The sequence below is a fragment of the Lampetra planeri genome, chromosome 15 (genome assembly GCF_965212315.1).
Source record: "Lampetra planeri chromosome 15, kcLamPlan1.2.h2, whole genome shotgun sequence".
NCBI classification, from domain to species: Eukaryota; Metazoa; Chordata; class Hyperoartia; order Petromyzontiformes; family Petromyzontidae; genus Lampetra; species Lampetra planeri.
The window spans coordinates 12,766,751-12,794,688 of record NC_136121.1 but is presented as its reverse complement, the minus strand read 5'-3'; the positions used below and the strand labels follow the sequence as shown (position 1 = coordinate 12,794,688).

At 48.1% G+C, this 27,938-nt stretch overlaps 2 protein-coding genes across 4 annotated transcripts in view; both read right to left on the bottom strand.

Moving 5' to 3' along the window:
- FBXW7 (F-box and WD repeat domain containing 7) overlaps window positions 1–2,504 on the bottom strand; it is a 97,480-nt gene extending 94,976 nt beyond the window's left edge. The window contains exon 1 of the mRNA XM_078601125.1: window positions 1,730–2,504. Coding sequence (XP_078457251.1) covers window positions 1,730–1,834 — 105 coding nt within the window. The 5' untranslated portion in view covers window positions 1,835–2,504. The remainder of the gene's footprint in view (window positions 1–1,729) is intronic.
- Window positions 2,505–10,698: 8,194 nt separating this feature from the next.
- LOC144722752 (UDP-N-acetylglucosamine--peptide N-acetylglucosaminyltransferase 110 kDa subunit-like) lies at window positions 10,699–27,475 on the bottom strand. Of its 3 annotated transcripts, none has more exons than XM_078601122.1 (22): window positions 27,278–27,475; window positions 24,878–25,058; window positions 23,180–23,423; window positions 22,874–22,942; window positions 19,964–20,080; window positions 19,674–19,753; window positions 19,222–19,417; window positions 18,674–18,814; window positions 18,328–18,428; window positions 18,059–18,212; window positions 17,658–17,759; window positions 17,362–17,541; window positions 16,876–17,034; window positions 16,045–16,134; window positions 15,808–15,933; window positions 15,211–15,381; window positions 14,854–14,973; window positions 13,515–13,679; window positions 12,711–12,863; window positions 12,171–12,423; window positions 11,420–11,543; window positions 10,699–11,281 (listed from the first exon to the last, which is right to left on the bottom strand). In XM_078601122.1, exons 1-22 carry the CDS (start codon window positions 27,321–27,323, stop codon window positions 11,122–11,124), a joined length of 3,132 nt encoding a protein of 1,043 aa, XP_078457248.1. In that variant the 5' UTR covers window positions 27,324–27,475; the 3' UTR covers window positions 10,699–11,121. The 3 variants fall into 3 exon arrangements, with proteins under 3 accessions (XP_078457248.1, XP_078457249.1, XP_078457250.1); XM_078601123.1 differs by having other exon boundaries at window positions 24,878–25,028; window positions 27,278–27,456; XM_078601124.1 differs by lacking the exons at window positions 22,874–22,942; window positions 23,180–23,423; window positions 24,878–25,058; window positions 27,278–27,475 and adding an exon at window positions 21,272–21,409.
- Window positions 27,476–27,938: the final 463 nt, after the last annotated feature.

Sequence of the window (27,938 nt, the reverse complement as noted above, 5' to 3'; positions counted from 1 at the left end):
TATGTGCAGCGTTCACCTTTACCTACTAACGAGTCTGCACTGCATAAAGCAGTAATATTTAGAATGGTAAACGTAACGCTTCCTTTAACATCTTTGTGAGATATGTCACAGTATGGAACGATGGTGCACTGATAAATGCACTTCACTATAAACTCACCAACCTGAGTTTGATTCTCAACCCACAGCTAATATCAGTCCTGAGTAATATATGAATCTGTCCTGGATCCCTCCATCACCAATCCACACTGAACAACGTGAAGTATGGTCAAACAACCCCCATGACCAACAAAGCATGGGGAATACTTCACCCAGCAGTACAAGGGCTTTAAATGATATTCCACAGTGCCAGGTTATGTTACAGGTAAATTAAAATGATTGCATGAAAATGTTGATTAATATTCTTAAAAACCATGTCAACAAACCGAGTGTACACTAATTCAATAGATTTGTATAATTTAAATGCGCTATGATAGTATTTAAAACATCTATTACTTACCATAAGATCAGGGATATTAACCCCACACATTGTTTCAGGTCTCACGGTCTATAAAACATCCCATTGTAAAAAATGTCCAGTGCAAGTTAAAATCTCTGACTAATTGGCAGCTCTGCAAAGGGTGCATTGGCCAAACAGCTCGCTAAAGCTATTTTTCTATGGTTCGGCTTATTTTTGGCACAGATAAAACACACTGGGCAATACATTTTCTATAAGGTAAATTCTTAGATAACATTAAAGATGACGGTGGTTAAGTAATTTCGCCCGAGCAATTAAAACATGTCATAGATTACTAAAACCAAATATGTGCTGAAAATTAAGGACCTAACTGAGAAGACCACACAAAGTCTAATATTCCAGATTGCACAGTTCAAACATGCAAAGCCATGGGGCTAATTACGGGCCGCTTATGGCCAACATTGGACCACGTTGCCCAGGAAGTTTTATGTTGTCGTTGTTACCTTTTACTTAAAAGCCAAAAGGTTAATGGACACCGACACGAATCCACGTGTCTTACGGTCCCCAGTATATGCACCGTTTTTCTGAGCACTTTAACCAAAAGGTCACATCAGTCAATGGCCTGTTGCATAGAAGAACTTCACAGTGATCTTTACCCGTCTTAATAGATTTGTAAAACGAAGCGGAAAGGTAATCTTTAGGTGTTTTATGCAACTGATCCTCTGCCCCCTCACCCTCCCAACATACAGCAGCCGGACGCACACGTAACCATGACACAAAGCGGGACACCTTGCCACCAATATCCAAAAGCATTCGCGTATTAAACAAACCAAGCCTTGCGACAACACACATCTGCAATCATACAACAATAATAATTACGAGCATTGCAACGTTTGCCATTTTGACATTCATAGTGGTTGTGTTAGAAAGAAAAAAAAATCCCCGCTGGGTGTGCACAGCTGATTAGGATTGAACGCGGGCGCTAACCGCGCTGCCAATCCCGGCCGCGCGTTCAGGCAAACTGCCAGGCTGCGCGAACCCCGTAAAAGCCTCTCGCCTCAGGCCGCACTGCTCGCACGCAACTTCACCTGCTCTCAATATAGATTCCACACCAAACTAATTAAACGACGTGTCGTACGATCACCGAGTGCGCGGCGCTCACCCCTAAACCTCACAATACAGTGACAAATATTTGTTTACGAAACAATAAAACGAGAAAGAAGAGAGAAAAAAAATCATTACATCGCGGATGGTGTTGTCAACTGCGGCCTGTACCTTGCGCCTGCGAACGATGGCCCTCGCCCGCCTGCGTCCCACTCCGACGAGGACCCGCTCGAAATCATCGACGCTCGCACGGTTTATGTCTATTTGCTCTGCCATGACCCGCGCCGGTCGACGGCCCGTGCCCTCTTCGTCTTTTCCGTCGCTGCCTCGGTGCCGAGTGGTGTTGGTGAGGGGAAGGAGGGGGGTGTCGATAGCGGTGACGGCGGTGCGAGGTGATGTCGATGCCCCCTGGCTGGCTGTGACTGGGGAGGTGGATGGGGTTGGAGAATTACTTTTGGTGGCTCTATCACGTCGCTTGCTGGCTTCTTGATGGCTTTCCGACCCGACCCACTGGTTACTGGAACGGCGAGCCGTGTCTTTCTGACCGATGACCGTCAGGCTGTCCGATTGGCTGGCTTGCTATGATTAGCCGGATATTTTGTTCCGCTGGCTTACGGGCTAGACAACTGACCAGCTCTGCTATTATACGACTGAGTAGTTACCTGGCTAGGTATCGATTTGACTAGCCGATTAGATGGCTGTCAAGCTCCTTACCAGCTGGCTCTGTGGCTAAGACCACTGCCTTGCTTGAGGTCATCTGCCTCTAACCGACTGGCTGAACGGTTGACCGGCTGAATGTCTGGCCCGTTGTGACCAGGCAAGGTGAGATCGCCGCCGAGGTCGGCTCGCTCGAATCCTCGATCGCTGTTGCCGCCGCCACTGCCGCCACCACCACCACCGCGTTGGGTGCGGAGAGGCGAGCGAGTGTGGGAGGGCGGACCTGGTGGCGTGTACGAGCGGGCGGGCGGGTGGGCGGTGGGGGGGCGTGGGTGGCAGTGCCGGACGCGGACTTTATGGGTGGGGGGGTTACATTTCATCAGCGGTGACGAGGGGGTCAAGGTGGTGTTCGGGACACGGCTTTTTCTTTTGCCAAGCGTCACCCGTAGCAAGTGGAATTGTCGACGTGGTGGTGATGCAAAGTAGTTCCGTTCTCCCACAAACGATTCGCTTTTGCCACACGCGTGTGCCCATTTTACTCTGGAATATATTTCTGTACACAATGGCTCTTACCTGGAATATGCAAGTTTTTTTTATGTGGACTGGTCTGAACTTGTCCCAGCAAGTGTGAGATGATTGACATTTTGGAGGCATGACTTCCATCTTGACTGCATCCATATAACGGGAGCATTATTGCAGTGTTTTGGTCAGGCTTAACCAATGGTGCGGTGCTTTTGCAATCACGTTTGTAGCTACATTTTTTCAAAAAGAAAACCAACATACGGACCAATTACGAAACCTATTTTTGGCATTTCCCCCCCCTACGAAATTGATAATTGGAAAGGTTTCCAAAGGGTGATCCAAGCTAAGGTACAACCTCCACCATTTGGCTTTAGACTGAGCAACACTGGAATTAGAGTAGTACTCTTTGGTTCTTTCGGTAAAGTCACGTATAAATAAATATATCAATTATTTCTACGTAACTTTACCAAAAGCACCAGAGTAATTCCTGCAGTCACGAAAGCTTCAAATCAAGTGATTAGAGTATCTAGATAACTAAGCATCCATCCCCAAATACAAAAAAAATATCATGGTTCTGGGAGAGAACTCCATAACGGCGTCCATACGGTCACAAAGTACTCAGTTAACACAATACAGATCATAATGGTTTATTAAGTATGGGTTAATTACAATATAGCATTGTTTCACAAACTGAAGATGAATTCTGCCAAGTACCCAATTGTACAGCAGCACACCGCTACATATTTTGAAAACCAAAAGCTCACATTTTGTAGGCAACATGAGGATGTTGAACACTACAGAAGCCAAAGCCTTAATGAAAAATGTATTTGCATCACAAACCACAAATGCAGATAAATTGCATCACCTGAAGAAACTTAACGTTGCACTTGCCTCCAGTTTAACCGAGAATACAAAATCGAATTACTGTATATGCTTAAAACAAACTCCTTTTACCTTTCATCCAATCACAATATAAACTCCTACAACTTCCAATGGCAGTTAGACACATGACTGCACACTCATGATAGAACCATCTTGAAAAATCCATTCAATGTACACAACTGCAAATAGCCTGTCATTGGGAAACACCACACCAATTTCAGCAGGTTACAGAAAACCAGGCATTCAATAACTGGAAAATTAAACAATCATATGGACATTGGGTCATAGCACAAGAGGCTGACAACTTTGTAATATTGCTGCATTTTGGAGAAACAAAATCACAATATAAAACATGAGGAAATCACAAAGATCCACAACTTTATCAGCTCACGTATAGTAGCAACACTGAGTTTGTTTTAAAATTACTTTGGAAATGGTACAATTAAACAACAGTAAATAACATTGGCTAGTTTCTCTTACCAAAATAATGGAAGTACAGTTCCCTCAATTTAGGCCGATTTTCAAAAGCAATTTTTTTTTTACACGAGTAATAGGAAATGTACATGTGTAATAACAGCTATCGTGGGTTCACGTGGGGGATTGGCTTGCCGGTCCTGCTTGTAGCCAATAAGGGTTGAGATAGGGAGTGTGGGGCCGGCGTGATCACGGCATGTCAGCAGGAGTGATTGGCCCAGCCAATTGGGACCCCAGCCAATGGGGACCCGGGTAAGAGGCGTGGTCCCGGGATTGACAGGGAACCATCGAGAACGGTCGAGATTGTCCATGGAGGATTGGCTGGGAGGACCACGTGACGAAGGGATTAAGAGGGAGAGAGAGGAAGGATCGAGGAGGAGTCTGGGGCTCCGGGTGCCACGTGCGCGGTGGGAGCTGGTGGGAGTCCGCTGACGCTACGTTGTCTGCCAGCAACGGAGCGTGTGGGAGCAAGTGTACCGTCAAGTGAAAATAAAGAGGACTGATTCCGAATCCGTCTCCGGAGAATTATTACATTGGTGTCAGAAGTACTTCTGCGACTGTTTGGACGATCGTCAAGATGTCCAAGCACCCCAGAAAAAAGAACCTGCCTGTGCCTCTATCGGAGGAGGAAGTCGAGACGGATGAAGATGAGCTGTTGGGAGCTACAGCCCCTATGCCGCCTGTTGAAGATGTACCTCTCGACGTCTCTCAGCGTCGACCGACGGCAGATGCAACCGCTGCAGGAACAAAAGACGAGTGGCGGCTGATGGCGGAGCAGATCGAATCATTACGCGCCATTCTGCTTAGTCTGGTGACCGCAGTGGCATCCTCATCAGCCGCGGGCCGCCAGATTGCCGATCAACTGGACGCCGTGGGAAGGAGTCCGGTGAAGGAACCTGCGTCCGCCATTCCTTCTGCTACGCGGGAGGACGCCGTCGTTTTGGGTGGGGCAGCTGCGCCAGAGCCGTCGCCGCCATTTTGGGCGCGCCTACCGCCACGCGGCCGCCGGCCGCCATTTTGTCTGATACGGGTGGAGAGCGGGAACGCCAGTCGGAGACGCCTGCGGCGCGCGCTTGCCACCGCGGACATCGCCTTCCACAAATCAAAGAATTCATCGCCGGAGGTGATTGGAGTGCTTTCACATGGCGCTTTGAATCAGCTTTTAGATCCGTCAATTGGACGGAGGAGGAAGCACTGGGAGCGCTACCTACACTGCTCGACGATGTTTCTCTGGGGGTCTTCCGTTCCATTCCGGCGGCCAAGAAGAAGACACTGCGGGACGCGTTCATGGAGATGGCGGAATTCTATGACCCACCGACGTCAGCCACCAGAAAATTTATGTTACGTCGCCGAGCATCGGAGGAATCGCCGTTGGCCTATCGGGGGGCATTGATGGCGCTGGCCATGGCTGCCTACCCCGACGCGACGGCTGACCATTTGGATCCTCTCATCCTCTCCCGTATGCTGGAGTTGGCTCAGGAACTCAAGATTTCGCTGCCAGTGTGCGGCCACGAACCACTTACATCGCGATGGGTGGCGCGTTGCCTGGACGCAAAATTTAATATCAGGCGTTGGGACCAGATGGCGGCGTGGACGGGGAAGCCGGAGATCGACGGGCCACCTTTGGGGTGGTCTCCACGACTAGTGGTCCACTGCTCCGACGACTCGGGCGACGACGACATGCTGGCTGCTGCTGTTCAGCACGAGAGTCCGGGACGGCGGCTGCGCGACCAGCGTGGCAACTACATGGGCCGTCCGCGTGCAAGGGCCGGGTCGTCCGACCGCCGGCCGACGTCGGCGGCTTGCTTCAAGTGCGGCAGACGGGGCCATTTCGCCCGTGACTGCCGCTGTCGGCCTCTGCTGTCGCCTCCTCCGACGAGGGGACCTCCATCTCCTCCACCTGCCGCGGAGCTGCAACAACCTCGGGCGAGTCGGCACACATCGGACACCCGGCAGGTCCTGTCACATCACCCATCCATTCGCACTCATTCTCACACTCCTCGGGAAAAATTTACTTCCCTCGCTACAGTTACGCGCTCTGCTACGCAGTGGAAAAAATTGGCTCGCAGGGTGGTAGCTGCGGCTTCGGGCTCGTCGACGGTACGAGGTACCATCGACGGCGTTGATGTGCGCATCTTAGTGGACACGGGCGCGTCGGCCACCATCATTTCTGATGTTATTTTCCATCTGTTGTCCATCCCTGCGTCGCAGATACGTAGGGTTAATGATGCGTGTGTCGCCGTGAATGGGGGAAGCATGGGTATCTGTGGCCAGGTGGATGTGAGCATCGCTATCGGTAATATTACCGCCGCAGGACCTGTGTTAATCTCTCGCTCGCTAGCTGTTCCATGCTTACTCGGTACTGATTTCCTGCGTCGGATGCCGCTGAAAATACGAGTCGACCAGGACTGTTTAGAAATGCCGGGGGGTCGTCGTATGGCGTTCCTGCCTTCCTTGTTGGCCAGCGCGCCTACAGGTAACGCAGTCACTGCCGTTGTTGCTGCTACGGTAGAAGTACGCCGGGAGCACAGATGTTGATACCGTTGCGTTACCGTAAACCCCTTCGAATGGGGAAGGGTGCAGAAGGGGTGCTGCTATCCCCATCTAATTCGGCATCTAAATCATTTTCTTTAGCGGCGGCGCAAACGATCGTACGACCGGGTCAAGCACCTTTTATACAGGTGTTAAATGGGGGACCTGACCGCGTTATTGTTCCAGAGGGGTCGGTGTTGGCTCACGCCACTACCGACTTCGCCTCTTGCGACGCAGCGCCGCGCGCACGAATGCCCGCTGGTAGGCCCCCACACGATCGCTCAAGAACGTTGGATCGCAGATTTGTGCGGAGAAAATTCTTCCTTGTCGAACGAACAAAGGAACGCCCTGCGTTCATTGTTGATACAGTACACTGATGTTTTCAGTAAAAATGATTTGGACCTCGGCCGCACGTCGCTTTTGTCGCACCATATTGACACCGGTGCGACGCCTCCCATCTCTATGCACCCTCATCGCATGAGCCCGGCGGAAAGGGATCACGTGCGCGGAGCGGTAAATGAATTGTTGGCGGCGGACATCATTTCGCCGTCCAACAGCCCCTGGGCCGCGCCCGTCGTTCTGGTAAAGAAGAAAGATGGCGGTACAAGATTTTGTGTTGATTTCCGCCGGTTAAACAAAATTTCGGTGGCGGATGCATACCCCTTACCGAGGATGGATGATTCGTTGGACGCTTTATCGGGTGCTAAGTTTTTTTCTACCCTTGACTTGTCCTCGGGGTTCTGGCAGCTTCCCCTCGACGATGAGTCGAAGGCAAAAACGGCATTCCGCACGCCGCAAGGTCTCTTTGAATTTAATCGGTTGCCTATGGGCTTGAATGCGGCACCGGCGACGTTTCAGCGGCTCATGGAATTGGTGCTGACTGGACTGCAGTGGGAAACGTGCCTCATATCTTGATGATATAATTGTTTTCAGCCGCACGTTCGAAGAACACCTCCAACGTCTAGAGGCGGTTTTTCAAAGAATGCGTACGGCTGACCTTAAATTTAAACCTAAAAAATGCCACCTTCTGCAACACTCTGTCCGCTACTTGGGTCATATCGTCAGTTCGGACGGCGTATCCACTGACCCGCTGAAAACGAAATGCGTACGAGAGTGGCCCACACCCACTTCGGTGGGAGATGTTCGGCGGTTTATTGGCTTCGCTTCCTATTATCGCCGCTTCGTTAAAAATTTTGCGACGTTGGCAAAGCCATTACATGTTCTGACTGGCAAAAATCAAAGGTTTCAATGGAGAGCGGAAGAGGAAAAATCTTTTATGGCACTTCGGGACCACCTCGCCACGGCGCCAACGCTGGATTACCCAGATTTCTCACAGCCGTTCATCCTCGATACGGACGCTAGTGATATCGGCATTGGGGCCGTTTTGTCGCAACGTAAGGACGGGGTAGAGCGAGTAGTGGCGTACGGCAGCCGGGTTTTGTCCCCTGCGGAAACACGCTATTGCGTGACACGACGGGAACTTTTGGCAATTGTTCACTTTGTCCGTTTGTACCGCCGTACCTGTATGGACGGAAATTCCTAGTTCGCTCGGATCATGCGGCTTTACAATACTCCTTGAAATTAGATCAACCGTCAGGCCAATTGGCCAGGTGGCTGGAATCGTTACAAGAATTTTCCTTTGATATTACATACAGAAAGGGGGCCCGTCATGCGAACGCTGACGCGCTCTCAAGGCTGCCGCTCCTTCCTCCGTGCGCTTGCCTGACGGGCACGCACCGCTGTGCGGCACCGGCCGCTTCGCCTTGTCCGGTTATGGGGGCGATAGCGGATGACGAGGCAGGGGCGGAAGCGAAGGAGGACGACCAGCAAGGGTCGGTGGACACGGATGATATCTTGCGGTTACCGCACGCGGTTTGGCTACGTGAGCAGGAGGCTGATGCCTCGCTGTCTCCACTACGGAAATTGATAGGGAAACAAAAATCTCGATTGGCGGGTTGGAAATGGCAGATGATCCGAGGCAAGTCGGGATTGTTAATGTGTACTGACGGGTTGTCTGATCGGCCACGCTTGGTCGTGCCTACTTCACTTCGCTACGACCTGCTTCGTGCTTTGCACGCTGATAAATTGATGCACCTCGGCGTCCAAAAGACTTTGGCCGCACTGCAGAAGGATTTCTTTTGGGCCGGTATGACAACAGACGTCAATGATTTTATTCGCTCATGCCAGGACTGTGCAAAGAGGAAGCCGCCTCGTAACCCCTATGTACCACCGTTACGTTCCATTGAGGTGTCCCGCATTAACGAATTGGTCGCGCTCGATATTCTGGGCCCGTTTCCCCCGTCGGCGAGGGGCAATAAATACCTTCTCGTCGGGGTGGAATATTTTTCTCGATGGCCTGGCCCCTACCCGAACAGACGTCAGCATCCATTACCGACGCTTTCTTGAACGGGTATGTCATGGACAAGGGGGCACCTGAAAGGTTGCTCACAGATCAGGGGCGGAATTTCTCTTCCAAATTGCTTAAGGAAGTTTGTGACGCGTTGGGTACGAAGAAAATTCGCACTTCTCCTTACCACCCACAAACAGATGGTATGGTGGAACGATTTAACCGCACCCTCTCGGCTATGCTTTGTCAGACGGTCAGTGAAAAGCAAACCGATTGGGACCTGCACATACCAGGCGTCTTAGCGGCTTACCGCATGGTTCCGCACACATCCACGGGATACTCACCATTATTTTTGATGTATGGCCGTGAAAATGTTCCACCCATCGACGTGCAATTGGGTGAGCCAGGCAAAAGGCCGTTCCTTGCCTGACCACGTGCGTGACTCGCTTAAACGAGTGACGGAGGCGCGAGAGGCTGCCCGGTGTGCGACAGCCCGTGCTCAGGCGAGGAACGAACGTTATGCGCGTCGATCGCATACGCACATGTCTTGGTCAGTGGGGGACCGAGCGTGGCTCCACTGCCCCCAGGTACCGGCGGGCACATCCCCCAAACTGCACAGGCCGTGGCGGGGGCCTGTAACACTAATAGATGTTCGGAACTTGCAGAGTATCCGTGTTCAGTATGAAAATCGGCGGTGGTATGTCCACTCCTCACGGCTCAAACCCTATGTTGACGCGCGTGTCGGCCCTTCATCCCCATTAGTTGACCTGCCGGGTTCCGTCGAGCCGACCACGCCGCTTGTCACACCCATTGATCCCAAGGGGGACTGTGTTGTGCCTCCTACAGATGAACAGGTTCTGAGGGCTGAGGTGGCCCCAGCCGCCCCCCCTCCAAGGAGACCTGACCTGGACGTGACCAAGCATCCACAACCTACTTCTTCTTCAAGCCTACCACCTCCTGTCCATCCGGAAGCAAAGGGATCAGGCGCTGGGAGCGGAGGGGGTCCCGCGTCGCGTACGCGGTCGAAATCTCTCCCGTTTCGTTAACGTTTTGTCGTTTGTTTTATTCCCTGTTGTTACTGCGCTGCAGGGGCGCCCTAATGTATGTCGTTGTTTTTGTTGTATGGGTGACTTTTTATATGTTGTAGGCGCAGGGACGCCGGTTCACCCTTATATCGTTAAACGCACCTCGGTGCCCTAATAATATGTTTCGGAATTGGTTTATCACCCTTTCCCAGCCGAGACGGCTATTTTTTTCACCGGGGGGGGGGGTGATGTAATAACAGCTATCGTGGGTTCACGTGGGGGATTGGCTTGCCGGTCCTGCTTGTAGCCAATAAGGGTTGAGATAGGGAGTGTGGGGCCGGCGTGATCACGGCATGTCAGCAGGAGTGATTGGCCCAGCCAATTGGGACCCCAGCCAATGGGGACCCGGGTAAGAGGCGTGGTCCCGGGATTGACAGGGAACCATCGAGAACGGTCGAGATTGTCCATGGAGGATTGGCTGGGAGGACCACGTGACGAAGGGATTAAGAGGGAGAGAGAGGAAGGATCGAGGAGGAGTCTGGGAACTGAACGGGGGCGAGAGCCACGCGCGTACGGGGCTCCGGGTGCCACGTGCGCGGTGGCAGCTGGTGGGAGTCCGCTGACGCTACGTTGTCTGCCAGCAACGGAGCGTGTGGGAGCAAGTGTACCGTCAAGTGAAAATAAAGAGGACTGATTCCGAATCTGTCTCCGGAGAATTATTACACATGTATACAACTTGCATCGCCATTTTTTCAGATAAAAATTGAGAGGGAATCTTCTGGTGTCCACATTTTCCAGAAGCATTTGACTCTTAATAAAAGCCACAAACTTTAATCTTTTACACCAAAGTTTGTGCATTAAATATCAACTTATAAATTAAATGATTATTACATCAATAACCCAATTTAGCCAATTGGAAACTCTTAATCCAAAACAATCTTCGATCATGTACTGGCAGAGGCAGATCAGCAGAGGCGACTGTGCTTCCTAGGTCAAATGCCACATTTTGTGCACGAGCAATGAAACGTAACAAAAACATGAATTTGATCTACAATAACGACCCAAAACAAACTGCAGCTTAATGGAAAATAAGTATTCTGTACACAGCCTTCTGTCTGTCTTCTCTAATCAAAGGGGGCTGTGAGGTGCTCCGGTTTGTTGCCAGCCACGAAGTGCTCCCACATGCGATAGTAGAGACGCTCCAGATCTCCCCCATACAGCTTGTTGTTGAAGAGAGGGCTGCCCAGCCTTTGGCGCCACACCTTGGCGCGGATCTTTTTGAGGCTGAAAAGTAGCGAGGAAACAAAGGGAGATTGTTAATTAGTGTATTTAAGTTTCTTACTGTAGAAGAAAAAAATCCCGAATAAAAAAATCTATGAAAGTTCCAACTTTGAGATATATGTGGGGGATGGTTATACGTACTACTCAGCATCAGTGCCGAGCCTCACGGCAATCTCCTCGTAGTCCTGTCTGTTCTTGGCAACCAGTTCGGGGCAACCCAGGGTGGTCAGCTGTGCAGTCGCCACACGTGACGCAAGTGTCTCAGCTGCCAGGCAACATGAAGGATGCAAGAGTTAGCGTTATTCTCAACACCAAGGAGGCTATGATAGGCAAATGTGTGCAAAAAATAATTAAAACTGTCAAATGTTCAGACTTTACAATTATCAAATGTATAATTTGAAATTATAAACTTTCTTAACATTAACTAAGCTCTTTAGCCTCACGAATTTCAACATTTAGGCTATTACATGTTGGCCTATGACCAAATTACATGGAACGCACAGCCAATTTAATTACCAAAGCTAGGTAGGACTGAGCCTGAATAGTGCTTGCATAGGCAACCAGCAAGCACAACAAACTGTGATAGCCTCGAGCTGTCGGTGGGCAGCAGAGGGCACTGCAGCAAAATCAATTGTCCTGTGCTAGGTTCCCTGCCTTCAGCATCTGCACTGAGCAGCACTGTGGAGTATGGTCAAATATCCTTCACAACCAGCACAGCATGGGGAAGCCCTCATCCAGCAGTGGAATAACAAAACGGCTGTATATTATACATCATATTAATTGGGAGTTCCCGTAACTTGTAAAACAGTTTCGTTTGGGCGAGCTATCGCTAATTATGCAAACACTTAATTTCAACCCGTGTTTTTTTTTACTTAAAAACAGTGCAACGCACCGGGTAGGGTGACCATGGGCGTGCCAGCCCACAGCACGTCCATGCCGGTGGTGTGACCGTTGCAGAGCGGCGTGTCCAAGCACACGTCGGCCAGTTGCCCGCGCCGCACATGCTCCTCCTTGGGTGCAACTGGCGAAAACACAACGCGGTTCGCTGCCAGGCCCAAACTCTGCGCGCACGCCGAGATGTTGGGCTCACCCACTGCCGGAAAGCGCAGCAGCCACAAAATGCTGTTGGGCACGCGCTTCAGGATCTGTAACAGGCACAGGCACGCACACGCATAGATAAGCTTAACTGGAAACCAGACGCGTTGGACACGTTCAGATTTGTAAGGATGTGTAAAGGGCAAATATTTTAACCAAACAGCAAAGCATTCTTCCTGTTTCTAGGAACAATGGTCCTCGTGACTTTCTAGAATGCAAATTGAAAATCTAATTGTGTAAATAACCCCATTTTACAAACACTAATCACTTACAATTTTAGGTATTTAGTAATCGTTTGCAAACAAAAGTGAAAATATGTATAAGTACTACTACTCACATTAACCCACATCTGAAGAGTGGCTGGGTCAATCTTGTACAACTGGTTGAAGTTGCAGTACACGATAGAATCCTCCGGAAGTCCGTACTGTGATCGCGTGGTCACCAAGATGCTGCGTGGCACCTCCTCACCAGTCGCTGCTTTGTTGTTGATCTAAATAAGACATTGGTGTACTTGAACAAACTTGTATTCTCATTGTAAAGCATGCTTCATTAAAAACGTGGTTTTAAATCCCATAATTATACGATATTAACTTTAGTGGAATTCATTAAATGTATAGAACAGTTTTTAGTGTTGCAGGCTTTAAAAATCACTCTTTTGGCTAAAAAGAAAAACTAATGTAAAAAGCACATGCCATACAAAATAAAGTTTGCAGCAGCATTTAGAGGTCAAAATTCAACATTTACCCATTGTGAAGCAATGTCTAGCAATTTACCACAATTTAAATTATTAAAGCCTAGTTATCAGCTGTATAATTAACAAGCTGCTTGCAGGTTAACGAATGAGAAAAACACTTTCAACATTTGTTACGTGACAACTCTGAAAGGAATGCAACACAAGCTACCCCACATGCTCATCAACTTCGAGGAATGTGCTAAATTGAGCCACTTCCGTTTCAGCAAATTCCCTTTGGACATCACGAGTTAAGAAACAAATCTCAGCTATCACCAACCAACTTGTGCTTAACAATACAACGGGCTTCACAGTTGCTTTCCGCTGAAGTATATCGTTGAAGAACAGATTAATTTAGCGTCCGTTTATGAGCTTACTTTAAAATGGGATACCAAACCCACACTCTCTCACCTGTGTTGTCGCCAGCCCATTGGTGACAACGAAGTTGTTGATGCTGACCTGCACCTGCCCTCTATTTATCATGGTAATAATTGCCTCAGCCGCTGTGTTCATGGGAACCACGGGCAGAGCGATGGTATTCTCCTGGTCATCATCGCCACCCTCCTGATATTTAATCTGTAAACACGGACACACATTTTCAGTATCAACTCAACAGGTCTTACGCAGTTATCTACGAACAAAATCTTCACGGTTGAACATGCGTAAGTACTACGTTCATTTGCAGCCTATCGTAAGAGCATTAAGTAAACTCAAGTTTAACGAATGCAACTTGTAATGCTCAATCTTAAATGCCCATTCACCCAGCTTGAACTAGATTGAATGGTACTGTGTGCAGCAAAATAAGAACCCAAGCCACATGCAAATCTATTGTACATTCAATTCTTTCGGGCATCGCCCCAAAAAAAATGTTAGCCAGCAAAATCCAGTTTTACCTGTTGAGTTTGTCAGTAAGAATTTCATTATTCAAATTGTGGCATGTGCCACGAGGTACCTCAGCTCTTTCAATCTCAAGTGCAACTATCAACAGGGGATCCCCCCCGAGATGACAAATGGATCGCCCCCCGCCCCCGGATTGAACACGAGAAAAGTGCACGTTTTAAGAAATATTGCATACATAACCAAACAAGATCACGCCATCAATAAATGTGAAGACGTATTTACAATTCTAGATTTGAAGCTTACGTTCCATTCATTGGCTACCATAGTCTGATTAGCTCCCCCTAAGTTTGTACCCATCATCATTTTCGTTCTTTTGTCTATCATGTGTATTAGACCTCCCCTCCTCCTCTCTGCCCATTGTGTTGGCGGGTGCAGTGGCTGGTCGCTTGCGCACAATCGCTCCATTGTGTTGGCGTGTGCAGTAATTGGCCGCTGGCGCACAAGCGCTTCCACGTCCATCGCCCACCCTTTTGGCCTCGCCCCCCCTCCCTCCCGATACGTTCCTTTCATTGGCTACCATAGTCTGATGAGCTCTCCCTCTCCCTCCCCCCTCAACTCGCTTTTAAGGGATTACATCTTGAATCATTGCCTCACTTGATACAGCTAATCTGACTGTGACGGTCCCACCTGATGACGGAGACTTGTGTTGCCTCCGAAACGTCGTGATTTTTGTTTTTTATTTTATTTTACTTTCTACGTGACTTTACCGAAAAAACCTAAGAAGACGTATTTACAAGCCGTCTCGTTAAATTATTCTCAAATGCGAATCTGTAAACTACTCATGATCTGCATCATTCATGGTTTCGGGCTTTCAAGTTACAAACAAAACTGGCCTCAAACGGTGGCTCACCTTCATGACCTTGACACCATCGCCCAAGGCGTCAAGGAAGGCCTGCATGTCAATGCTGTTGAGAACCACACGGTTGTCATAGACGAGGCCATTTGCCTTCAGGTCAATCACTGCCTTCTCCTGTGAAATAAGAACATTTTATCATTGCAAAGCATTCACAAAGTACTTTACGTGATACAAATATGTTTTTAACATACAGAATGCAATATCAGCAGCTTTGAAGTCTTACAAACTCAGGGTCTCATAAGTGTAGGGCAAAAAGAGTACCAGAATTATATCAACGAACAAAGACTGTCAAGTACGCAAAATGTACTGCCACTGGACAAAAAAATAAGCAGTAAACCGAACACCCCATACCTTGAGATGTGGGAACATGTTCATGTGGTCGCCAATGAAGAACGTGTTGGGCATATACGCCAGCTTCTCGGAATACTGCGAGGAAAGCTCTATTGGTGACGTTACTTTGTCCGTCACGATGTAGTCCATGAAGGCAGCGCCACTGGTTCCTGGGTAACCCAGCCACATGCACTACACATGCATGAAGACAATTCCCAGTGCACAAAGAAAAAACAGACACACACGTGTCAATTTAGAGTCCCTAACACAGCATGGCATGAATGGCAAAGGTATGTCTTAAAGGGCGCCACGGTATAAAGATGTTATCTACCGCGACCGGTATACAGGAGGTCGTGGGTTCGATCCTGACCCTGACACCTGTATATTTGGAGTTTGAACATTTACCCCATGATTGTAGTTTTTCTCCGGTTCTTCCCTCCACACTTAGAAACATGCGTTTAGAGCATTTAGCTGCACTAAATTTCTACAGGCCACTTGATTGGGCTATCATTAGTGGCAAGGTCACCTCAGAAAAAGAGCTATATAGCTCAGTGGGCCTTACCTGGTAAAATAGATATTTTTTAAATGGTGTACTGGAAGATCTGACGTGTGACCCACCTGCACGGGTGCAGGGCGCAGAGCAAACAGCTCGTTTCTTGCCCCCTTGGTGTAGCCGTTCATGTTCACCAGGATGTGGATTCCATCCTGGTGGATCCGGTCTGCAGCCTTCCCATTGCAGGGGATCTGTTTTCAAAGAAGAGCAATTGGTGTAAAATGGACAGTATTAAAGTTGAGATGTTAAAAAAAGGTATGAAATAGTAACATATTTCAATTGCAAAGCAGTGCCACACACACCTGTGAGAGATCAACAAAGTGTTGAGCCTCGGACACAACTTTGGAGCGGAAGTTTGTTCCATCATCTGGGCTCAATGCATAGCAAAACACCTGTAAAAACACAACACAATCCACACACGATAATAAAACAATCCACAAATATTTGCACACTACACACTTCGAGGCTTTGCGTTTAGCATCACAGAATAAAATATTGATCAGAATACCCTTCTAGCTATCCCACAAATTGGTGCCAATGGCCTAAAAGCACAAATATTGATTACTATCATCGAACCTCCCCGCACAGTTTGACCCTTCCACGCAGGCAATGGTCAACATTCAAACGATTCAGGACCGGGCATGTGGCCGGATGCGGCCACCTGATGCACAAATTATTCTTATGGCGGTACCCTGGGGTACCAAATAATACAAAATGGCCGAGGCAATTCATATTTTATTTCTGGGACACTATTTATTCCAAGGGTGTACTTAACTCCGCGACTGGGGTACCAATCAATCCGAAATCAGTGCTGTCGAAACCCTGAACGCTCGTATCGCCGGCCATCAACAGACTAAAAATTACTGCATCACAGACATTATGCGAGAGCCGGGGTACCGCCATAAGATTCAAATGGCGTATAACAGATGCGGCAGCCTGCGAGTGCGGCCACGAATACCAAACCATCCAGCACATTGTAAACCCTGCCGCAGCTGCTGTTTTCACTCCTTTAAAGGAGGAAGGGATGAGATCCACTTTGCTTCTGAACAAACCGAGTGTATAACAAATAAAAAATTAAATCTTTAAATCTGTTATTAATCCATAGGAAAGAAGATTACGCGTCAGCATCTCACCTCAACCTTGTCCTTGTTGTGCATGCCAGGGATGGACTGCATAAGGTGCGACGTGGGGTGGTTGCCAAAGTCGGAGCTCACGTAGCCAATCCTCAGCCGTCCATTACTTGTCTTCAGATCCTTAATGTGCTCAAAGGGCGGCTTGTGAAGTACATTAATCTGTGAACACAGCTGCAGATTAGTCTACAGCGATCACAAATAGCCAATGCCAACAGAGGCTAGAGAAGTGTACGGGTGAGCCAGCTTTGTCAACAACACAGAAAATAAACCAGACATAAGTCTGTGCATCACAATATAAACAACAAACACCTTGTCAACACACTAAGCCTAGTACCTCCGATTAACACGGTTGACTACGTACGGTGCGAAATAATTTTAACATATAGCACAACGTTCAATCTGGTCAAGATACACAGAATAGGTATGCCAACAAAGCATGGCAGTTTGGGTGGCGACCAAAGCCAGGGTCAAAGTCAAGGCACGGACCTTGTCGAGGCAGAGGTTGCCATGTCGCTCAGCGATGGCCCTGCGGAAAGCGTGCGAGAGGGGATACAGCATGCTGTGGTGGGGGTGCACCGACGGGAGGCGGTTCTTCTCCAGCTGCTCTGCCACTATCTGCACGAGCTTCTTCATGCGCTCGTCATAGTCCGTCCAGTCGCAAATAATCTGAGAAAAAAAATGTACGAGTAATTCTTCGAAGGAAATTCACAACACGAATAAAGTACAAAAGCGGCTAACGTTTTTTAAAACGTGGAAATAGATGGACGAACGCTGGGTCTCACCTGCAGGCAGTGTGCAAGATTGCAATAGGCATCTGGAAAGTCTGGCTTCAACTTCAATGCAGTTCTGTATGATGAAATAGCTTCAGGAATATTTCCAGAATCCTGTCAGGAGAGGAATTTAATATTCACCACAATTACACAACAAAATGGGAAACACATTTAATAAAACAGGGGGGTTAAGTTTAAAGCGATAATTTATATGCAAGTTTTACTGCGCATAGCATCGTTTTTTAAAGCTTGCAGTGTCCGTATATAATCAAATATATTAAAAGCGCACTGTGCGCAGTGCACCGAAAAGAATAAACACCGAGCCAATCAATGTAAACCAATCTACTTGAGATTTGGATGATGTTGTGAAAGCATCCCGTGGGCGTGTACAGCTGTGACCCCACCACACCGACCTTGTGGATGGAGGCGAGGTTGCTGTGTGCATCTGCGAAGGCAGGGTTGATCTGTATGGCGCGCGTGTAGCACTGCAGCGCCCCCTGCACGTCCTGCATCTCCTTCAGGGTGTTGCCCATGTTGGAATAGGCGTCGGCAAAAGTTGGGCTGATCCTAGAAGGTGGAGATTAAAAACGCAAGCGTTAGGTTACTCCCTAGTGCCTCTTCTATTGCATACCGGGCTACCATGTATGGAGGGAGGTAGGTGAGAAGTAGTGTGTTGTTGTACCGAATGGCCTCCTTGTAATGGAGGAGTGCATCCTGGAGCTTTCCCTGCTGCTGCAGCACACTTGCCAGGTTCGAATGTGCGGCCGCAAACTCTGGAAACACCTGCAAAGCAAAAACGTTAACACATCCGCAAGTCACATATTACTGAAAATTATGGCACGATTACAATTCTCTACATTGCACAAGGGCCAATACTGTTTAAAAAAGCCCACTGCCGCAGCCAAACCTACTTCCCCTTTCGAGGACTATATCGGTTATGCTTTGGAACTTGTAAAGCTATGTTGAAACCAGTCGGCTGAGTAAAACGTGCAGCTCATGCACAAAGCACTGGGCCCAGCAGGTCTCACCTCCAGGGCCTTGCGGTAGAGACGTACGGCCTCCTCTATGTTGCCTTGCTCTCGCTTTATGTTGGCCAGGTTGTTCAGGGAGTCCGCATGGTTTGGACAAAGGTGCAGCGCTGTGTTGTAGCATTCTTCGGCCTCCGCAATCTGACGAAAGCACATTTTGACACGCACCATTAGCCAGTTTTCTTTGTGTGCATTTGTAATTGCTTCCTGTAGTGGAAAATACTGCAAAACTAAATTAGAAATTATTAACCAAGCACAAGACATTCCAGTACAATCCAGCCCCTCTATTTTAGAAGCCAACGTGGGACGGAGGCGCAGTGGGGTTACCGCACTGCCCCGAGCCCAGTTACCCGAGATAGTTTAAACTCTTGGCCACAGCTAACATCAGTTAAGAGTGATATCTGGTCTGGTCTGGCCCTTACCAACCACCCCCCTTCCCCAATCTGCACCCATTAGCATGGTGAAGTGTGGTTTAACCCAGCAGTAAATTGACAAGGGCCGTACATGTGTTCCAACGTGATATCGACAACCGCGCGCACCCAACTCACATTTCCCTTCTCCTTGAGCGCATTGGCCAAGTTGCAGTAGGCGTCGGGGAAGTTCGGCTGCAGTTCAATTGCGCGACGATAAGTGTCAATGGCCAGATCAATGAGACCCTGCTCATAGTAGACGCATGCCAGGTTGCCATGCACCACCGCGTGGTTGTGGTTCAGGCTGAGTGCGCGCAGGTATGCGGCCACCGCCCTGGGTTGTCACACAAGCACAAATGTTACAGCACAAAATGTTAGAGCACAAATGATACGCGGACAGGTTTACAGCGATTATACGAGTGGAAAGCTGTTAATGAGTGCAACAACTAATGATTAAGTTTGAATAATGAAACCATCATAACACTGTTTTTGATGTCTCATGTTAAGGCTGTTGTGAGATTTAGCATTTTAGACACTAAAATTGTACGTAAACAGATATACATATTTTGGCAAGTATAAAAATGTATTACCTGTCAAAAATTCTGGCTTCCTTCAAGACATTGCCAAGGTTGATATAGGCATCCAAGAAATTTGGGTCCAAGCTTACAGCCTGTAAATATAAAAAATAAACATAACATACATTAAGTAACAAAAATAAAAACTTGCCACGAGAAATAGAGCACATATCTCCCAACAGCAGAATATAAAGATAACCAGATGTGCGTGTAGCCACAACTTAACTATGTTTACATCAAGTTATTAACAGGTTTAACTGAACAAAATCTTTATAATAATTCATAATCACAAATAAATTGTTTACCTTTTCAAAATGATGAATGGCAAGCCATATCTCTCCTTGGCTGTTGAACACACATCCAAGGTTGCTCCAAGCCACGGAGAAGTTTGGCTGCGTTTCTATCGCCTTTAAGTAACAAGCCTTTGGAGTTTGGAGGGTTTCAAAGCATCATTTACACAGCGATAAGCAAAGACGTAACATGATAGGGACAGCAAGTGGAGACGGTATAGAAAGAAACAGAGGAAAGGATGGAAAGGGGGGTTTGGAAGGCAGCGTGGGGATTGAGTGGATGGGGGGGGGGACGGGGAAAGAAAACAAGTGTTAGTCCAAATAACACTGCCAAGATCAGAGTTTGAGGCAAGCCTGTAGCATGGTTTCAGCGCGCGCGCGTCAGCGCCAGACAAAAGCGCAGGGTGGGGGAAATCGGCCCTGCTGCTGTCGTCGATCAGCCTTCTGCCTCGCTGAAATCGCCACAGAGGCCACGTAGCATGCTCTAGCGCCCATCCAGCATTGTTGAGTTATGGAACATGGGAATTTGGATTTTTAGCAACTTACTTGAAAAAAAAATCTCATAACTAATTCCCCGTATAAAGTTTTTGTTTTTTTACAACTGAAAGCAAAATAAATCAGGAGGATTTTTAAGAACAAAAAAAATGTATACATTGTGGTATTCTGGTTTTGTTGAACAGGGAATTAGTTACCTTTCAGGATAATTTCTTTACGTCACTATTCAATGTGGTCTTAAAAAGTGTCACAACCGTCAATGCTGGACAGGCCACTTGTGCTCCATGGCCGCTATGTAGGAGCGCAGGGAGGGGGAGCAGGGGCTGGGGGCAAGGGTGGTGGAGGGGGGCGGGGGGGAGGGTGCAGGGTTGGGGGGCTTGGGGGGGGGGGTCGCAAGCGAGCGCTGCGCACGTGCTGCCACGCATATTGGACTCGCTCCACTCCGGCCCTACCGCAAATCGCTCAGCGCTGCTACAGGCCTGCCCCTTCGCTAAGCGCAAGTCGCAGCGCAAAACATGACACAAAACCAGACGAGACGTTGCAGTAAGGACATGGAAAAAAAAAAGATACAAAAAAATTAGGTTAGAAGTCTTTGTGTTTCTGTAATGTATTTAACACAAATTATATTCAATTGGTCAGGGTCAACATTAACGTTACTGTTTTGCATCTTGATGAGAGGAATTAAAAGTAAAATCTCGTTCTGAAGTTCCTTTTTGTCACAAAAAGTTAAGAAACAGACAGTCCAAAGTGACGAGGTACAAAGTAAGGAGGGATGATGGAGGCAAATTGCCGATTTGTTTTCTTGCCGATGCTACAAACCCCTTTTACCATCATTCACTTTTTTCACAGGCGATGCTGGCAGACTGAGCCACTACATCCGGCCTCGAGCTCGTTGCTTCGAAGCCAGGCACCTACAGGGCTTTTTCTCACCTTCAGTAACCTTTGTCAACATCATTTCAATAACCAAACGGAGAGAAAGAATAAAAAGACAAAATCGTTAGTATTGGTTCACAACAACAGCAACAACAATGAGAGAACAAAAATCACAATCTCTCTAGTGCCCTAACAGTTTTAGACTTTTCTATTTAATATGTAAGCAATATTAACATAAGTTGGGGCCCTGAATTGTTTTTAGCACTATTTAAGGTAATTTAAATTTGGAAGGCGGGGTGCTGGTGTGGCTGCTCCACATGCTGGCAATGCGCAATCCACTAAAAAGCCTGATCCTGGTTTTACAAATGGAATACAGTAAAAACAGGTTAACTTCATGTCTGAAAGAAAAGCATCAAATTCCTATAAACAGCCAGCGCAATGTAATCCTATCGCTGTATTTCGCGCAAAGGTGGGGTTGCTGGGGGGGCAGGGAGAGCGCGCTTCGGGACGCGCTGCCGTTTGTGGGTGCCGCTTGGTAAAGGTCGAGCCAAGTACATGGCACTTAACGGATTGACCACGCCAATACCCGAAACCAACTTCCCAAGCGGCACTACTGCCACCGCACGTCCCAGAGATGCCGCATGGCGACAAAACAAGAGTTGCGGGGCTTTGTGATCTGCGGCACCCAGGCCCGACAGTGCGCCCCGTTTTATGGTGAGGGGAGTGCGGGGGGGGGGGGCGCATTTGTGGCGCGTGCACGTTTGGGATCGGGAAGCAAGGGGCTGGAGGCCGCACCTTTCACACAATCGCAGCGCCAAGATGCATTCGGCCTACCGCCCCACACCATGCTTCCTTCACCCTGTGCGGTTTCGCTTCAGCGCAGCATTAGGTGGCCAGCATCCCAATTATATATTATTCCCATTCACAGTCGATGATGCAATCTTTTTTGCAAGTTGGATGAACGATGAGAAGTCAATATTTATTACTGCATACGGCCACCTTATGCTTTTCCTTATCATACTTTGCCAGCATGTCTACACAAGCCAAAGGAGCACAAAGTGCCAGATTTCAATGCTGATTAAATTTATAATTAGCTCTTATATATGAACATAAGGCCTGTAGCCTTCATATGGCCAAGGGTCAATTGCAAACAAATGTATACAATCTATTGCTATATAGCTAAATAATAATATTTCCTAACGTACAGGACTCTCGGGCAAGCCAATTCATTTTAATGTTACATGCGAAAAGGATTCCTTTTTGTGACCATCAAAAGGTTTCCCCCCCCCCCCTTCGAAGTGAACATGTATTGTGATACGTGGAATCTTTCCAAATTACAAGCGTCTCCATGAATGAGACGTGTAGAACATATTTGAAAAGTTTTGCTTGACCAAGCAAAAACAATTACTTTAAGTGAAGAAAACACGACATTCACAAGGGTCCACTTGAGAAGTGGTTTTAGTCGAGCGGCTATTTCGTTGTATTGCATCTCACTGCAATATGCCCAGAGTCCTTTTCCTGCCCCAGACAAACGGCATAGAGGATCAGAAGTCCTACCTTCGCCTCTTCTAACCGACCAAGAGCTTTAAGCAGATTTCCCAAGTCACTGCGCACACAGTACAGGTCCTAGGGAACAAAAAAAGGCAGAGATACAAAGTGCAAATTATTAGTTTTATTCAGACCAACAGGCGTGTGTCTCCTGACACATCAACTTCACAACTACCTTTCATCATTTTTGTACACGTAATTTACTGTCTTTGGAAATGTTCTGCCTGGCATTTCACCACAGGCAATGGGCAGCCATATGACAGAAGCCGTGCGAGGCAGAGTTAAAGACAGGCGAGAGTAAGGCACCGCACTCACTGGGTTGTACTGCAAGGCAGTCACGTAGGCCTGCACTGCGCCCTCCAGGTCCCCGGCAGCCACCAGCGCCGCCGCCAAGTTAATGTAGCCGTCGATGAAGTCGGGCTTGAGGCGCACGGCATGTCTGTAGTGCTCCAGAGCCTCCGCCAGCTGCCCGCGCTCCTTGAACACGTTACCCAGGTTGGAGTAGGCCTCCGCCAGCATTGGATTCTGCTTAATCGCCAGTGTGCTGAAGTGTGCCGACCTTCACATGAGGACAACCAACGAGGATTAAAAATAAAATATCGTTAGGCGCTGAGCAGATGGCACTTCACACCCCTATGAAGAGCTCGTGTATTAAGCAGACTTGACAACACCCATGTAAAGTGATGCAACCAGGCAAATTCCGTGGTGCACATTACTTGTAGCGTTGCCAATGGAGGGATACTATCTTCCCTCAGTCAAAGCTACCCATGCTTGCGCAGGTTCTGACTCCATTAGAAGAAATAAAATCAACGGCAATGTGAAAAAGAAAAACTGTTAAATAGCATTGTAAAATGTTGAGGACTGTACAGCATTTCCATGGAATGCAATAATTCTTAGTTTCCTGTTATTACGTTGTTTTTCCATTCATATTTCAAACATACCCTGCAGATGACGAAACAAAAAATCCAAAACTGAAGCCAGTTCCTGCACTTGTTGGGGGTAAAATGGCAGCTCAATTGTCTCCAGCCAACCACATTTAAATGCCAAATTGTTAGTCTTAAACAGCCCGCAAACACTCCCCACAACTGACTGCATGGCAAACAATACAACTGTGTGTATTGTTATCAGGAGGCAACAGGCTCAAGATAGCCATCCACAATCCATGGCAACAAGAGCCTTAGATTCCTTATCCAACAAGTACTGGTGCAATGGGCTCATTTCAGCAAGTTTCTCAACACTCCCTCGTATTTGCACAAAGATGGTTTACTAACTGGTGAGATATGGTTGTCGGTTTCCATGGTCACATCATAACATCGTCAGAAAAAATGTCAAATTATATATAAAATGCCGAGGGCCAAATTCTTAAGAGATGCTGCTATAATCGAATACTCCAGGAACTAGGCTGTACGTAAAGCTCTGGAACTGTTCAGAATGTTTTATAGCATATATCTCCAAAGCACAAAAGCTCCTGTCACAAACCCTGCAACTTTGCAAGTGTATATTTATCAACATAGTAACTGGCACAAATGTTTTAATATATTCTGCATACTTACCCATAAGCCATCAGGGCAAGCTCAAAACCCTCACAATTGCAACATTTATTGGGTTGTCCTAAGAATGAGCAGGTCTATCCAACCTGGCTGCATCATTTGCATAATCCATGACCAATGATGTTCATTTAATAAGCATGAAAGTCGTGTTTCTTTAATGTTTGTAAAGAAGACTCCAGGACTCGGAAGTATGATTTGACCTTACTTCACCACACTCGTCGGTACGGATTTGTGAAAGGGGAGCAGACGTGGTGGAACAATTGACTTCGCAGCAATGTCCATCACATAGCCCCGCATGCAATTTGACGGATCTGTTTGTGCACGGTAGTCGGCAATGTATACACAACATCTAGGATCAATGCCGCTCAGCTTCCGAGGGCCGGGGTCATTCCAGGTTAAAGCATTGCATGGTAGAAATTGCTCAGCAGCCGTGGGTTCAAGTGTGAGAAAGAAAAAAAATCACCTGTCGAGACGACGGCACTGGAAGTGGATGGAAGAGAGTAGCAAAAGCACTCCCGTGTTGTCCGGCTCCTGCCTCCACAGCTGCATGCAGTGCCTCTCCGCCGCCTCGTAGTCCCCCGCCAGGTACTCACGGTGAGCCAGCTCCGCCAACCCTTGGAATGACAGTACACGTTTCGTTTGGTCTGGGGAGGGACCGTACGCACATCCGAGGGAAAAGGAAAAAAAAACAAAAAAAACATTAGTATGGGTTGATGATGGGAGGGGGAGGAATATAAAATGTAAATGTATATTAATATTTACTAAATACGGTACTCACAGAATTATTACTTCAAAGTAAATCTAACCAATCGTATTGGAGTTTAACGGATGTGTTTGCAACTGTGGTCTTACCAGAAAGGAAGACCTTTTTAAAAACTGAATGGGTATGCATAAGCACAGGCAATTGAATAATCCAATCATCATGCAACTGGATTATTTAATGGAATACACAATGGGAGGAGGGGGTTTATGAGGAAAACGAAAAGCCATGGAGTCGACATCACTGAGAAAACACAGATACAGCGTTCAGCCTGCAACATCAGAGTACAGAAGAATATACTCACCAGGACAGGCATAGAAAAGCTAAACAATGCAGTTGACAGATCAGGAAAACGGGACAGTGCAAAATAATAGAAAACACATCCTTGTGGCTTGTGCATCTATTTTACAACAAAAAATGGATTTAGAACCACAAAGCACACGAGACATTTTAATTTTCTCAATGTTCACACCTCCGTGCTACGCTGCACGTTATTGTGGATGCCACCCAACATCAATCCGAAAATCATCTACCTAGACTAGACATCGACTACACACAATCTATTACTGTACAGAAGACGTTTGTGGGTGTAAGCGTAAACCAGTTGTCCACTTCTGAAACGTGGTTCACACGGTACAGGCTACGCTCGCGCGCCCCCGAGTGGACTAGAATTGTAATTTTAAAAAAAACAGCCTCATCATTTCATGAAATGGCGTCTAGTTAAATATAGTGCTGCATTATTTGAGCACACATATGATGGCAGTCTCCTGCCAACACACCCGACGTCAAAACCATCGCTCGCTTCCGTCTTCAGTTATTTCATTACAGATATCGCGTCAATGATGACGGTCAAACATCAATCGTCCCACCGCTGGACGAAGAGACCTCGACGATGCCGTCGCAACGCCTCGCCTTCTTACAATCTCATTCCTACACCGATATATGGTTTACAAATCCCGATGTGTTCCACCATTATTGTGGAACACGTTCTTCATCAATGTGTTGGCAAATCTCCAAATCTAACCGGCGGTCGCAATTCCCGCCATTGATCTGATCTCGACAAACACCACATCTGGTGATATTAACACGTAGAGGCTTTCGCTAAGCAGTGGTGCACAATTATGGGGGGGGGGATTAACGTGTCAATCCTTTGGCCTAAAACATATATAAATCGGCGACATTTCACGCGATGACCCTTCTTCATAGCACGTACACCTATATTCATTACAAGTTCCGACTCATTTTTATGGGCACATTTGTTCCCCACGTTCATCCCAAAATCTGCGTCATTAACTGGCCGCGTTCTCTCGCTTTATCCCCCCTCCGCCGCCTCCGAGTTGTTGTGGAGCGCCTCGAGTCGCCATCGTGGTTCAGCCTCTGCCGGTACAATAACACCACCACCATCCATCCATCTTACGTAACGCGTACAACGCGCTTTGGGTGCCGTTCGTCGTGTGGCGTTGTGTACATGTTTACATTTTTCGGCACGAAAATACGCGTAAAACACAAGTGTACACGGAACGAATACGAAAGCCCACAATGCGCAGCAGAGGTTTAAAGGGGGAGTCGGTAGTATTGTCGTTAACAATACCATTCACTGGGCCTTCAGCCTCATTTTTTTTACGCGTTCGCCATTTCCAACAGCAACTGTTGAAATTACATTCTAATGACGAATACATTAAACGGCGTCGCATGCTACGGCTGGCTACTATTTTACCGTGCGAGACACCGACCGACGCATATATATTTCTCCGCCAATTCAAACCAAAGCCACAATTAACCAGGGTAATAATAAAAAAGCGGATTTCGGACCGCTGGAAGAAAAAAAACTCGTGCCTAGTTTCCACGCACCGCCATTTACATCAAACAGACGAGCCGCTTGCGACAGCCGTCTAGACCCAGGCGAGCTTGGCAAAGGCCCCCACAGAAGGAAGAGGAGCGTGCCTCGCTCAACCCGCTCCGTTCTCATCGTCGATGGAATTTTCGCGCCGCGAGGCCATCGCGGCCCCGCCGAGGCCTGGTGGGAGAGGCCCTCAAAAACGAAGCCTGCCACTCGCCTTAGGGCGCGAGTCGCTGACCACCACTACCACTACCAAGCCTCACCTGTCGTGTCCGTGACGCTCGCCACTCCTCCCACGGCGTTCGCCATGTCGGCCGGCACTTCAGCGAGAAGATGGTGGCTTGGAACAAAATAATTGTGTCTTGGCGCAAAGGACGAACTTAAAACGTTGAGAAGAAGCGAAGTGGAGAGGATGGGGGGAAGATGGACGCGAAGACGAGCAGCGTCGCGCTGCCCGCACAACGACCGGTACTACTTTCCGCCGACTCACCGCGCTTTAATACAATAACTCCGCCCCCCCAACCCCCCCCAACCCCCTTAGAAAATAACACCCGCACTTAACACAACACAACACACGCGGCGAACGGTTCAATCGACAGCATCGCGCGCGCGTTAACTCCAACAACATGTACACAACCGTCGGCGAGTTTAGTTAAATAAAATTGTGTTCAACGATATTCAAATGGGGTGGTGGGGTGGGGTTACACGGGGTGGGGAGCACGGGGTGGGGTGGGTGGGGGTGCATGGGGTGGGGCGCATGGGGTCGGGGTGCACGGGGTGGGGGTGGCCACTGCGGCACGCGGAGGGATCTGGGCGCTCGGCTCGACCCCCACGTGCGGCCGCGTGGGGCGCGCCACTCACAAAAGGGCGGCTGCGGCTGATTGCGCCGTGTAAATACATCATTTTTGTTCCTGGGTAGTAAGT

Bases quoted from the DNA above. Each gene is read 5' to 3' on its own strand.
- LOC144722752 (XM_078601122.1), bottom strand. From the start codon at position 27,323: ATGGCGAACGCCGTGGGAGGAGTGGCGAGCGTCACGGACACGACAG. The intron at 14,974-15,210 runs GTATGGGGTGTT...CTTATTTCACAG, and splicing joins ACATGTTCCCACATCTCAAG to GAGAAGGCAGTGATTGACCT. The intron at 11,282-11,419 runs GTACGTATAACC...GCTACTTTTCAG, and splicing joins CTCGGCACTGATGCTGAGTA to CCTCAAAAAGATCCGCGCCA.